This window comes from Lynx canadensis, chromosome B2 (assembly GCF_007474595.2).
Source record: "Lynx canadensis isolate LIC74 chromosome B2, mLynCan4.pri.v2, whole genome shotgun sequence".
In the NCBI taxonomy this organism is placed as follows: domain Eukaryota; kingdom Metazoa; phylum Chordata; class Mammalia; order Carnivora; family Felidae; genus Lynx; species Lynx canadensis.
The window spans coordinates 115,234,084-115,249,405 of record NC_044307.1 but is presented as its reverse complement, the minus strand read 5'-3'; the positions used below and the strand labels follow the sequence as shown (position 1 = coordinate 115,249,405).

The following is a 15,322-nucleotide window of genomic DNA, read 5'->3' as shown; positions in this document are numbered from 1 at the left end:
ATGTTTTGTAGTTACCATCAGGTATCTGAATGTAACACAGAGTTAAATGAAAATGACTAGATAAGTTAATTTAAGTTTCTGTGAACGTAAAAAAATGAACTTTACTGAACCACTCCTATACTAGTTTCATGTTCAGTTATAACATGATTTGAATTAAAGACCAGAACAATGAAGTCACTTACTGATATCATAATCTTTTGCCAGTTAGGATGTATCTCCCATCCTGATATTAATGACACAAAAACAGTGGTTCTTTAACACAAAACAAATAAAAACACCTCTGAGAAAGGAAATGGAAAAATGAAAATCAAAGTTTGTGAGCTGTCACTTTGTCCAGTATTCATTTAAGAGGACTAAAAAAACAAAAACAAAAAGAAAAAACAAAAAAAAAAACCCATGATGTGAAAATGACTAAGAACTTTGGGGCTTCTTCACAATTGTAAAAGTAGTCTAGGAAAATGGATATTTAGACTTCAGAAAATAAGATTTTTAAAATTACAATTACGAGTCCTTAGTCATATGATATAAATGGTTCTAAAAATTAAATTCTAATGACAATATTAGAGAATTCCATTGAGGAAGAAAAAGAGGAAATATTTAAAATTGATGAGTTCAGATAGTAAAAAGCTCTAATAAGAAGGGATAGTTAAAAATCCTTGAGAAGAGGAGAACTTTTCCTAGAGAAACACTATAAAATGAACCTATAATGTTACTGTGTAAAAAATATTTCTGAAAAATTGGAAACTTTGAAAAACATGTAAAGACAACAAAAAGGATGATTTAAGTTATATTCAGGTCTGAACAACATAGAATTGGGGCATTATTTGGCTAAGAGGTAATTAAGAAAAAAACAAAATTACACCCTTTTTCTATTCTGTTTTCTGTATTAAGGACAATTTAACACTGGAAATCTTAACACAGTTTTTTAAAGTTTATTTATTTATTTTGAGAGAGAGAGAGAGAGAGAGAGAGAGAGAGAAACAGGGCAAGTGGGAAGGGGCAGAGAGTGGGGGGGAGAAAGCAAATCCCAAGCAGGCTCCACACTGTCAGCACAGAGCCCAATGAGGGGCTCAAACCCACGAACTGTGAGATCATGAGTGGAGGTGAAATTATGAGTAGGGTGCTTAACCAACTGAGCCACCTGGGTGCCCCTGGAAATCTTTAACTATTCACTAATGAAACAAGGGTCTCAAAAAAGTAGTTGGCTTCCTGTCCCCAGAAATGGTCATGCTGTGATAGATCATCAGTCTACAAAGCTATAAAAGGAATTCTTGAATTGGAAGAAAAGCTGAACTGGATGTTCTACCAGTAAGGGCCTTAAGACAGCATTACTCATTTGCTCTCATTCTTTTTTTTTTTTTTTTTTTTTAATTTTTTTTTCAACGTTTATTTATTTTTGGGACAGAGAGAGACAGAGCATGAACGGGGGAGGGGCAGAGAGAGAGGGAGACACAGAATTGGAAACAGGCTCCAGGCTCCGAGCCATCAGCCCAGAGCCTGACGCGGGGCTCGAACTCACGGACCGCGAGATCGTGACCTGGCTGAAGTCGGACGCTTAACCGACTGCGCCACCCAGGCGCCCCTCATTTGCTCTCATTCTTGTTGACTAACTGCATGGCTACACTGAGAACATAGCAAGGGCATGTTCCTTGCTACTCACAGTTTAAAGCTGGATATCTCCCTCTGTGACTACTTGAATGAGGCCAACTCTCCCAGAGGAGCGATGAGGATGGCACAATGACAGTGCAGAAAGGAAGCAATATCTACAGCATAAAGTAGAAGAAATATATTCTCCTATACAATTGGGTTCAGTGGACATTTATGCCTAATAAGACAGAAAACCATGAGGAGTAGATATTTTGAGGCAGAAGTCTTTCACTCTAGCACTATATCAGAGTGGTATTTTCTCTGTTATGACCTTTCCTCTTAGTAATAATCAGGATAAGAAACAAGTCACATAATGTAGATTTCAGGAAAGAGAGGGAGGGACACATTCTTCAAAATCTTTGGTGAACAACAGAGAGCTAGAGTCAAGGTACTAATAATAGCACTGACAATAACTCACACTGTGTCCTTGGAGTCATTATTTCAGCTCTCCGGGTCCTAGTTTCATATTTGCTAAAGGAATAGGCTTTAATGTCCTTTTGTGATAATCAAACAGGTCATCATTTTTCATGAAATCGTGGGGCAAGCCTCAGTCGTAGCCCACCTACTACTTGTTGGCTAGAGAGCACATGCTGGGAGACATCCCTTACAGCAAGCAACAAGAGCTGGCTCTCAACAAAAGTTGTGGATTTGCACTGTGTCCTAGGTGATTTATACCTAACTGTTCAATGAGCCAGATTCGCTAAATGGCTTTTAGATTTCTAATCCCTATTCTAAAATATATAAATTTCTTAAATTTCATTGTTTTAAGAATATTTTTCGTCTAAATAGTAGTATGGATTACCAGTAAGCTTTACTAGCTAATCTAACAGTGCCAAGTGCTAAATGCTCTCTATGATAGAAAAGCATTAATACATTGAAGATAAATAGCCTTTCAAGGACTGAATACTACACTTGAAACAACTAAGAAAATCTAAACATGTGCCCCTTTTTCTGGGTAGAGAAATGGCACAAACTTTCTGCAACTCATCCTGATTTTCTGTCCTTGAATACTCCACAGAATTGTTTCCTATTTTTTCCACAGTTTGGAACTTATCACCTTTAGTCATCAGCCCTCAGGACTTAACAGAGATGAACTTGAAGTGCTTTCTCATGTATGTTTTACCCTATTTCTAACTAGTTTTTCTGTGTCTTTATTGACTAGAAGGGAAAAAAAGAAGACTCAACCAAAATGAGCCATGAAATGTTGCTTTCCAGATGCTTTTGAAATTATCATTAAAATATCATCTATTTGTTTCATTCTCTTAGAAACTTTGTTTAAAAATGAGTGTTTTCTGTTTCAATTATTTCTGGACTTGAAATAGTTAAGTCACCACTTTCGAGTTATTGCTCCAGCACTTTCGATTCTAACGGGGGATCTATCTGTGGGGACCCCAGGGGAATCCTGGAGACTATCTTGTACTGAATCAGAAGGACATTTGTGTGCATATGCCAATATCAGTGCAGCATCAAAGGTTCTTGTAGCTCTTGCCCAGGGGATTTTGAGATTTAGTATGCTGTTTTCCCATTTGGTTGAGCATCTGCTCCCCAACTGTTCATCCAACTCGTCGTTGTAGTAGCTGCACAACATTTAAAAGGGAGAAATAAAGCCTGACAGTGATCTGTTATTTAGACAAACAACTGGTCTGAGGGACCTCCCTTCAAGAACTTCAGCCTGCATTTAATCAGACCCTATGACTATGTCCTTCTGTCAGTTTGAGTAAGTCCAAAATCCTCTCCTTGTTTCTGAATACCTGTGCAAGCAGGACATTTCAGTAAAGCAGGGTGAGAGAAAAAAAATGAGATTTTTAACTGTATCAGTTTTATTTCTGTAGGTGTTTGGCTCATCTACTGAGTACCAAAGGGCTATATCCAGAGAATGTTTCCTGCCTTTAAAAAACAACTTTGCTGGGATGCCTGGGTGGCTCAGTCAGTTAAGCATCTGACTTCAGTTCAGGTCATGATCTCATGGTCCATGGGTTCGAGCCCAGCTTCGGGCTCTGTGCTGACAGCTCAGAGCCTGGAGCCTGCTTTAGATTCTGTGTCTCCCTCTCTCTCTGCCCCTCCTCTGCTCTCTCTCTCTCTCAAAAAGTGAATAAACATTAAAAAAAAAAAAAAACAACTTTGCTCACTGGTTGACATTAGACCTAAGTGTTATGTGAAACTCATGTCCTAAAGTGAAAATTTAGTTTAAGACCAAATATATACATATATATATATTCATATATTTATCTTTATCTTTATATATACGCATGTGTGTATAACATATATGATATATACTTGCACAAAGTGTGTATATGGTAAATTACTCTAAATAAAAGTTCACTAAATAATGATATGAAATAAATTTTTAATGATCAGACTATCCAAAACAGTTATTAACACTCCCTAAGAAATAATGGAGCACCCGCGGGGTGATAAACTGTGCTGTGATACATGCTGGCTAAGGCTGTGGGAGCACTGTTAAGATGGTATCTTTGTAAGGAAGGATGAAGAAAGCCTCTTGGAGATACCCTTTCAGGTTCTTGTGAAACAGAACTCTGAGCAGCACTTCCATGGAGACTGACATTATCATCTGAGGTGTTTATCCTCCCCTGTAAATCTTAGAAATCCTCCTCACCAATACTGACGCATTCCATGGTATGGTTGTTGGCTTCCAACCCTTCTGGGCAATTGTCAAGGCACTTTCCAAGGTGTAAGTAAAATCCATTTTTACACTTTGTGCAGAAATTTTTGTTGAAACAAGTATCACAGTCAGCTTTGCATTCTGAAAGAGAAAAAAAGAAAAGAAATATGCTTTCATTATCTTCACTTACTTATTGCTGGTCCAGGTCTGTATGCTTACAACACAGGCACATGTGACTTTTGTGTCAAAACAATTAGGATTCAAAATTATTTTTCTAAATTAAATTATGGATTCCTCCACAGTCATTTAGTTGATGAACATCAATCATTGATTTCAAAATTACTGTACTGAGAGTCCTACGAAAGAATTTTTGGCAATATGTCTACTGCCAAGAATGTTTATAAGACTGGGTATCCATTTATATAAAATAACAGTAAAAAGTGTTTCGTCAGAACTTTAATGAAATATACTAGATATCGCTTTAGTGCTATTTTAGAGGTCCATTCATTCATTCATTCATTCAAGAAGTATATGATTGACTACTATGTGCCTAGCACTATTCTAGATAGTGATTGACATCAGTGCACCAAAGAGAGATAAGGAGTTCACAAAGCTTACATTTTAGGAGGGAAGACACAATAAACAATGACAATAGCTGACCCTTATATGGTGATTAGTAAGTCAGATATTGCTGCAAGTATTTTACAATATTAAGTCACTTCAACTTTACAATAACCCACTGAGGTAGCCCTGATTATAATTCCCATTTTACAGGGAATTATAGAAATTGAGACTCAAAAAGTTTTGAAACCAGCCCAGATCAGAGTGATTTTTGAAACCAGGCAGTCTGGTTCCAGAGTAAGAGGTGGTCTGGAAAAAAGAACGACAACAACAAAAGGTAGGGAAAAGGTATGGAAAATGAAAAGAGGAACAGTTAGATTATTGTGAGTTAGCTGGTCATGAAATACCTCTCTGCGAAGGTGATATGTGAGAATATTGAATGAAAGAAAAGAACCAGCCAAGCAAAGATGTGGGCTAAGAGCTTTCCACACTGCCAGAATAGTGAATGTAGTACAGTAACTGCAAAGGCTTTGAGGTGGGAAGATCTTGCAAGAAGGTCAGTGAGGTCAGTGCACAGTGGATGAGCTGCAGTCATAGGAAATGAGTTTGAGAGGTAGGCAGCTATATGTGGTGCCTGGCAGAGGAATGGTATTTCCTAAATCTACATTTTGAAAGGTTACTCAGTCTACACTGTGAAGAGTAGACTTTCGGGGTCCAGATGAGAGGTGATATGAGAGCGTTTTCAACATTTATTTCCAACAAATAGATAAATGTTGTAGTTGTTATACTGGAATTTTTCTGGAAGCAAAAATAGCTGAATTTATTCTTTAAATCATTAAATGTTCTGATAGTAATGGGATGTTGTGACAGTAATGGGAACTCAGATGGCATTAATGCTTATGGTAGTTTTCTGTAGGTTACGTGAGTAATAACCATGTTCTCAGTGTTTGCTTTTATGATGGGAAAAAAAAAAACCCACAAAACTTGAGTGCTTTTTATAAGAGGTGAAAATCTTCCTGCTCTGAGGGCTAAGTCCACGTATGCTTTAGCCTTATTATCAGGTAAATATTATTATTAACTTAACACCGAATATCACAAATATGCTAGAGGCCATTTCAAATCTGGAAAGTCCCTAAGGGTGAGATAAAAACATAATTCCGTGTAGCACTTACTTGTACATTTATTTATATCTGGATATCGAGTTCCATAATATCCACTTGGACATGAAGAGAGACACACTCCAATCTGCTTCATGCCAATTCTTTCCAGAACAAAAAATAGTCTGGGCTTACATGACAAGCATCCATTGTAATCTGAACACGTTGCACAGCCTCCTTGGCAGCCTTGACTGACGTTAGGATGCACTGAAGGGACAAATGTACAAAGACAAAGACAAATGTTAAATCATAAATATAGAAGTTCAATGACATTCTCTAGGCAGAGATACATTTGTTTCACTAGCTTTCAATTGGTGGTAATGGGTGAATAAATTGGGATTTTTTCCCCTCTCTTTTCTGTGATCTAGTATTTCCCTTAAATATACACATATATTGTTTTTAATTTAAAAGTTATTAAAAACTTTAAGTGATTAAGTTTGGGCATTTGGAAACTAAGAATATACTGCCTCAAACTATTTATGGATCATGTATGTATTTATATGTAGTGAAATATTCTCATTGAACTAGCACCCTGGCAGATTGGAGATTGGGTAATTTTGAGCTTATTCCCTAAAATCAATGTATATTAGCTTTGCTCATCATTTATGCAATGGATGATAAGCACGTATCTAATTTCTTCAAGCAAAGATGACAACATAGAAAAGGCTTAACTTGAGTAAGGACACTTTGTTCTAGGATATCTTTTTTCATGTATGGTCTATTAGAGAACACAATATTACTCTTTGATCCATTGCAAATTGATTCTGAAACTATGTAGCTTCTTGGGACTCCCCCACCCCCATGCTTTCTTAAAATATTTCCTCTCACATAAGTTTAAGGTTTGTCAGTTCAAACTGATACCATGATGACAATGTGATACTTATCTTACCAGTATTTCTACAAGACCATGTGGCTATTTATAATAATATTTATAGTTTATAATACAATATTTATAATGTTATATATATAATATATAATAATTCTACTTCTTCTACTCAAGTATGTATTTGGTGAGGGCATGACACTAAAGACTACTGCTACACATACCCCTAAGAATTCTAAGGTTTCTAAGAGTCATCAACATGTGTGGTGAGCTGACTATTCATTAGCAAATCTGAACAAACATAAACAAACATGTGGAAGAGTCATGTTTACTTGATATCCTCACAACGTTAAATCTTCTTATTACTATCAACTGGACATCAACATCTATGTGTGAGCTGGTGTAAAATTGCTGACTAAAGTACATCTCTCATGGAGCTGGTGTTTGGGATGATTTCTTCTCCTAATGAATTCTGTGTTCAAATACACTATAAGTAGCTTTATTGTTCCTCTAGGAATCCAGAAGGCAAAAATTCTGACCTTTATAAGAAACAAAGGTTGATGCACAGGAGTGCAAAGGCACCCCAGTGTTTTTCTGATTTCTCTTGTTGGTAGTGGTGTGTGTGCGTGTTGGGGTGTGATGGGCCTTGCCATTATCAGGTCTGTCTTCAGAGTGATGTTTGGTTCTTGCTAAGTCCTTTACTGCAAAAACAAATCCCACCAGGCTTAGTTAGAAAGGGTACCTACAAGCCCAATCAGCCTTACCACAGGGGTGCAAGAATTAGTTACAGAGAGGTCATTTGGTTGACCAGTGTCCTCTGCCTAGAGGAAAGCATCCCTGAATCAGCCACAGGAACCACAAACAGCTCATTCTCATTCCAAGACGTTTTGTAAATAAACTGAGGAAATGTGGGGGGGAAGGGAAGTCTGCTTTTCCTGTACATGCTCCTCTGTGGGGTGGGAAGAATATATAAAGTGGCACAGGAGGTTTAGGCATTACAGGACTTGGGGAACTTGTAAGTGAAAACTGTTCTCCAAGTAACAGGGTACTTTTTCATTGCGGTAACTCATCATTGGAGACTTACAGAAAATGTGTTTTCTGTAGGGAAAGACCCTAAAAAGGAAAGGGATGAAGAGGGCTTCCTGTGCTCAGACTCTAGTTTGGTCCATTTTAAGAAGCAAGATGTGTAGTTAAAAACCTGTGAAATCTTCTCATAAGAACTGTCTGTGGAGAAGTGGACCTCAGTTTGAAGGAAAGTCACTTCAAGCCCAGGGCACTAAGTGACTCTGAGTTTGAATGAAATTAGGTTTAACTGGTCCACAACAACCTATCTCTATCTCTGAAATGCAGCTGCCCAAAGGAAACAAAATTATAATTTCAAGCACCTTGAAACTTTTGTCAATTATGATACAACTTTAAATCAGTTATGAGAATAAACATGATTTACATACGTGAAGCCTCAAAAACTGATGTACCTTAAAATAAATTTCACTTAAAAATAGGTTTTGGGGATGCTGGGTGGCTCAGTCGGTTAGGTGTCCGACTTCAGCTCAGGTCATGATCTTGTGGTTTGTGAGTTCGAGCCCAATTCTAGCTCTCTGTCATCTTGGAGCTCACTTCAGATCCTCTGTCTCTCTCTCTCTCTCTCTCTCTCTCTCTCTCTGACCCTCCCCCACTCATGCTCACACACTCTCTGTCTCTCTCAAAAATAAATAAACACTAATTTTTTTAAAAAATGGGTTTTGGATGTTTGGAAACTTCTCCAGGAAAGAGCTCCATACAGGCCCAATGACCTGGTAACAGTTCCCATCAAAATTTTGAGATGTGACAAAGTACCTCGTTTTCTTTAAAACTTTTACTGATGAAATCTAGCACAATCAACTCATAGCGTAGCACTACATTCCTTCTGCTTGCTTCTTTTTCATATTGTGCCTTTTTAGACAAAATTTTTTGGCAAAATAGATTTTTGAAAAGTAAAGAAGCCAACTTTATTTCTTCAGAAAGGGTTCAGTGTTATGCTGTGGGAAGTGAGAATAAGTAAGACTCTGAAGCTCAGATTCTAGGATTCTAGATTTTTTTTACAGTTGAGTAGAGTAGTGATTGTTTTCTTGAATGCTATGTAAGGGTCACTCAATTTTTTACAGCCTGTATTACACAACTAGATACAAATTCCCCAAACTTCATCTTAAGGGGAGGTTTTACTTTTTACATGAAAACCACAGAAAACTTTGGTCTGGATTGACTGTAACAATTCTTTCAGCCTTAAAATCTTATGATTCTAAGACAGAAAATAGAATTCTGCTTTTTCATCCTTCTTCCTCTTCCATTCTGATAAAAACTTCATTTTGTATTTCCGAATCACCTCTTTTTAAAAAATGTTTTAGTACTATTAGTTTATACAAACAATGGAGGTATTAATGGTGAGGAGGTTTCATAAAATATCTAAGGTTTAAACTTAATCTTAGAAAATAAGTTGAAGTTATAAGTATGTAAGTGACCATCATGAGGCCAGAGGAGGGAACACCCCAATTATCCACATTAGGAAGGAGACTGGCATGAATTCAATGCATCTGATGCATAAAGAATGGTTAATGGAGATATGAGGAGTATCAAAAAGATTGCAAGCACTGGGTAGATCTAGATTATGGAACCCTTTGTGGTTTGTGCCAAGGACATTATTCTGTAGATATAAGGGATTTCAACCTGGTGGGTACACATGATCACTTTTGTATTGGGAAGGTGATCTCCCTGGCAGCACGGAAAACACAGAAACTAGAAGACTAATATAGTGATCAAGGTAAAAGACTGGTGATAGCTTAAAATATAGCAAAGGCAGGGTAATGTGGTGAGGAAGGTATGACTATTCCAAGGATATTTAGGAGGTGGAGTCAGTCAAATACGGTGACTAACAGAATGTGGACCGAATAGGAAAGAGGATTTGAGAAGGTGTGTTTTGAGTTCCAGCCCGTGAGTGAATAGAAGAGAAGAGGGACTTCTGGGGGAGTAAAAGCCTGTAGTTGGAGTGTGGGGGCAAGTACACAGAATAAAAAAAGTCTAAAAATATAAACATGGCTTAGGATAATTGATTTTGAAGATTTTATGAAATATCCAGAAAGTGATCCTTAAGAGATGGAACTTAATATTGTACTGGTTGCTAGAGATGTAAGGGTGAGTCTCTGGCTGTAACTACCTAATTAGAGAAGACATCTGAAAGAGGGAGGAGTTGAAGAATGCCAGAAGAAGGAAACATAGTTCAAAATAAGGGATATTTGGTAAGAAAAAAAGACATATTTTCAGTTGATTTTTAACAATACTTTGCATTTCTACACCATTTTTGCTTTCAAAGCATGCATCTCATAGAAAGCTAAATTAACTCCTTATTAGTAAGGATAGAAGCCATCACAATTATTTATCTTGAAACCCCAAACTAGGACTCAAAGAAATTCTGAAACTACAAGACAAATAGCAGTTGATATCAAAGGTTAGAACCTAGATCTTTGATATCTGGTAACAATCTGTTTACATATATAAGTAAACTCTAGCTATGTAACAAGGGTAAATCTGAGTGGAAAAACAGTCAGAAATCATGAGGAAGTTAAATTGGGACTTTTTTTTTTTTTTTACAAATGTGTCAAATACGTGGTAAAATTGATGTATCTTTCCCTAAAATTGGGAAAGAGGGAAGCATCTTTTCTTAACTTGTATACAAAGGTTAAGGATGAAAATAGTATATATTAGTGTGTAATTTAAACCAATTTTCAGTGTTCAGTGTCTGACTTGTTAATATCCCTTGAATAAGTGACTTCAATTTTCCTAGCTGTTAAGCTTTCCTACTATTTCTCTATTTGGTAATCTTACGATGCATAACTGATGCAATGGCTCATAAAGCTATTGTCCTGAGAGTTAAATCAACTTTTTTGATAAAAAATCCAGAACATAGAGTTTTAAATGGTAGAGCATTTGGTAAATACACAATCTTTGGCTAGTTATTTTCATTTTTTATGATATACTAAACCAGTTGCAGCATTGAAATTTAAGTTATGTTTCTGTAACAATTTAAGTACAAGCTTCAAGGATTTGCTTTAGTTTAATCCCCTTCTAAACCCCAACTGCAAATGTAGTCACATCTATTATAAATTTCTGTGTGGAAGAAATTCAATGTTGCATGCTGCCAGTTACCTCTGATGGTCATTTATTTGTGGCTAGAGAATTTCCAGAAGTACAGAATTTAACAGAATTTATAAAAGGTTTGATTGACGTTTAAAGTGCTAAGTACATGAAAGTAATGTATTGAGATTTTATAATTCAGAGAATAAAAAATAATACATTAACAAATGTGATAAAAGTTAATTTTTTAATAATAATAATTAAAAAAAAACCCAAATTCTTCCTAAAGCATTCTTGTTCTCACAACATTCACTGCCTGCTTTTCTCTATATGGTGGCCTTCGGAGACAGGGTAAGGAGAAGAGGCCAGTGGAATTCTATAAGCAAAGCTATTTTCACTTTTGTCCTTTCTTCCATGTCCTCTTCTTTTGCAAGGATGTTCACATTGACTTGAAGCTTCTTGAAGGTAGGCATCTGGTCAGTCTTGATAATGTCTTCATAATTTTATTGATAATTCCCAGCTTCTACACAGGGCAGCTGCTTATTAAATGGGTTATCAGTGAAGAGTTTTTTATTACTGAAGAGACGAAGGCAGTAAATATAAAAGATAAGCTACTTATTTGTGTTTTTAAAAATAATAAAGATGTCAAAGAGGTAAACACTTAATAGAAAGTATTTATGATAACTGATTTTAAGTGAGATGTGCCTATAAACATCTGGTAAAGGAATAAAATTTCAAATCATATACACTTTGAGGATGCTTAATTATGAAATAAATACTTCAAAATAAAATAATAAAAGTTTTTCTAGGTGTATTTATTTCAGTTATCTATTCACCTAAAGAAAATGTAGACTTATTTTTTGCTTATGTAAGGATAGCACATTTCTATCATATCATTTCTAGATATCTATCATATCTAACATATCATATCTGTCTTGATTATTATGGAATCATTTTTTGGTTTAATATAGCATTATGGTCATGGAACGAGATGTTTCATGAGTCCTCTGAATGTTTGGAATTATTCACTTTAAGAAAAATCTAGTGTTAAAAATTTGAATTACTTGGCAGTCTCCTTTAAATTCTATTGAATCAACCCTAGAAAATATTGAGAGTCAATGTTTCTTATTTATTCATAAGTTAAAGAAGCCAAGGCAGAACAGACAACGCCTAATCTCCATAATCATTTGTTAGGTATAGACAGCACAATATGAGAAGCTGTTTGAATGGATATAATTACTTACTGGTACACAATACCCCTTTATATTCTCAAGTGATGATAACTGGATCAATATAGGTCTGTCATAGTCCTCCAATATTATTTCTGACTAGTAATTTGTTGAGAGAGCCATATGTTTATATGCACAAACATATATAGATTTTTATATTTCTGAAATACAGTGTACCATCAGATGGTGTGTGCATATGTGTATATATTGTATATGTAATTAGACGCACGATGTGCACACACTCTATATAGTTTTTAATTAAAGTCAATAGCACAGACATTAATTGACCTGAAGTAGTTAGGATAATAGAGTCTGTCACATCTTTTGTCCCAGTGAATCAACCTTGAACACTCTGAAAGTTTGTACCCACACCAATGGGTTCACAAAATTCCTAAAGTCTCAGAGAGGAATGTATTCACCAGCTGCTGAATAAAGCCCAGTTAGGGCTCCACCATTATTATGTGGGGAAAAAATACTGTTTTTAATGGAAACTATTTCTTTGAGAACTTGGAAAATCTTTCTCTTTCTCTTACTGAATAATAATTTCCTGAAGGGAGTCTAATATTTATATTCTATAAATACTTTAAAATAAAACCACAGTAATAACACAGACCTAACATTAAACAGCAATTAGCTAGACTTTCCACTAAAATGAAGCCAGCTCAAAATATTAAGAAAATGGCTACCAAATGATGGCAGATATAGAATTCCTGAAATCTAAGCTATGATGAATATTTGGTAGCTAGATGCCAACTTGGTGGCCAATGGCTGGGCTTTGTCCATCCACAGTCTACAGAATTAGGACTAGAAATTAAAGGCAGCTGAAAGGGGCTGCATTATCTGTACATTGTGAAGACCATGATTAAGGTTTTCAACACAGATTTCTGATAACTTATTATGTGCCTAACAGTACACATGATATAGTAAATGTAGGAGTGAAGACATCTAGTTCCTGATTTTATGATGTTAATCAGTTAGTAAGCAAGTACACAATTAGATGCTTAAAGATTGTGATGGATGGTGTGAGTGAAATAAACAGGTGAATAAAACAGGGAATAACTCTGGGGAACTACTTTACACATAGCGGTCAGGAAAGGCACGTTTTAGAACGTCACTGTTGAGCTGGGACCTAGAGAATGAGAAGCAGTAAACTATGAAAACCTGAGGGAGGGAAGATATCCCAGGTGGATCACCAGCACGTGCAAAGATGTTAAGTCCATGAGAAAGAACCAGGCATAAGGAACAGCCCAAGGGGAACCAATGAGGTTGCAGCAGTGGTATGCGATGAGGTTAAAGAAGGAGGGTAGAGCCAGATCCTAAAGAACCGTGTGGGCCAATGTAAATACCTGGGATTATATACCAAGTGTATTTAGACTTTGCGTTGCTAAGTGAATATCAGAAGGAAAGGAAAGAACACATTTTGCCTGACATAGTTATTTACTTTAATTTTTGTTAATTTTATGGATCATAAAATGTAACCAGCAACTTGTGTTCCTTGGAAACATGTTGTCTTACCAATTTTTATATTAGAGGAGAATGTTCTAACTAGCTACAAGATAGAGATTTACACTCTGATTCTTATCTTTGAAGAGAATGTACATCAATTTACATGTTCTTTGCTCTTGGAAACATTTCATTTCTCCTTTGTTTCTCCTATCTTTCTCTAGCAATAATTTGAGTTTGCTTTGGGGTTTTACATTTTCATTCTTTTTTTTATTGGAGTGGAGTCATTCTTTTTTATTATAGAGGTGGTGGTAAAAATACACAGGAAAATTATGGAATTCATAATAGATCATAAGAACAAATAAACAGAATAAAAAATAAAATATTTTGTAATCTTGCATATACTCTTTTCTGCATTTTTCTGAATTCTTGCCATTAGTGATGCATATTGACAAAGTTTAGGTAATTTAGAGCAACAGCATTATAATTTTCACTTACAATATTTCTTTTAGAATCTCTATATTCTGTTCTTTTTTCTGTTAAATACATTAATAATCTGTGGGTTAATTCCCAAGTTCATTCTTCAAAAGTAGTGAAAGCCATATTAGTTTTCCTGTGACCTACCAGATAACTATAGTTGATTCTGCTGTTGACACTGCAACAGAAAGTATTTGTAGAACCAAAAATAGTGTTTTTTTCTTGACCACAAGTAGAAAATCTATCTTAAGGTTAATGCACCCTGCTACGGGTGTAAAATGTAAGGTACTGAATCAGCATCTCCAGCTGTTGCTAAGGAAGGGAAAGCTTCCCCTTTTCCAAGTGGCCATGTTCCCAAGTGGAGGTGAATAGAGGACAAGAGGGAGTGGATAGGGGTAAGGGAGACCCAGATTCTGTAGAGCCAGGACCTGTTGATGAGTTAGTGGGTGGTAATAACAGCATTTTTTCATGAGACAGATCCAACAGTGTTCATCCAACAGTGGGAATCATTATGTACTCTGGTCTGGCTGAGAGTTCCATTCCTTTTTTTTTTTTTTTTAACATAGAGAATTAATTAGAAATAAACATAAACAGAAAATGTGATAGTTTAATGGTAATGAATCTGCATGGGTGTGATTCCATAACTACTAAGTTTGCATTCTTGAAAGAAACAAACTTCAGTTTGTGCTAAAAACAAACTCTACTTTGTTATATTATGAATAAACTTGGATCTTCTTGCCACATAGCATGCTAGAGCAGCATATCTGATGGCTGAAGTCTTAGTGTAAGCAAACAGCAGGCGAAAGACTTGTGGTATTTTAACAGGCACAAGAAGATGTGCAAATAGAGGGCATATCATTAAATAAATCCAGCTTTATGGGTCACATCTAAAATCCTGAGCAGAAAAAATAAGCGGTTTTTTTCTCATAGATTCACAAAATTGCTGGCAGAACAGAAGGTGCTAGATATCCACCTTTGTGCATATGATACATTTTTGTGCATGGTTCACTGCATCACTACCTCATTCAGATATGGGCCTGCACACTTTCCAGAGCAGCACAGGGACTGGGAGGTAGAGAACTGGCTTTGGATTCATACACAGTTCTGACATTTACTAGCTGAATAACCAAAATTGATCTCTTCATCCAGCTACTCATTTTGACAATTAAACTGTCCAACATCTACATGCTTCTAGTTAGTGAGCATCCAAAGTTGAATAAAACCAATAATCTGTGTCAAGGAGTTCACAGTCTGG

General features: G+C 36.0%; 1 protein-coding gene across 1 annotated transcript in view; it reads right to left on the bottom strand.

Annotated features, from left to right (window-relative positions):
* The window catches only part of RSPO3 (R-spondin 3), an 87,013-nt gene that overhangs the window by 48,457 nt on the left and 23,234 nt on the right, over positions 1 to 15,322 (bottom strand). Inside the window, exons 2-3 of the mRNA XM_030316288.1 lie at positions 6,004 to 6,195; positions 4,265 to 4,411 (exon numbers count right to left, since the gene is read on the bottom strand). Coding sequence (XP_030172148.1) covers positions 4,265 to 4,411; positions 6,004 to 6,195 — 339 coding nt within the window. The remainder of the gene's footprint in view (positions 1 to 4,264; positions 4,412 to 6,003; positions 6,196 to 15,322) is intronic.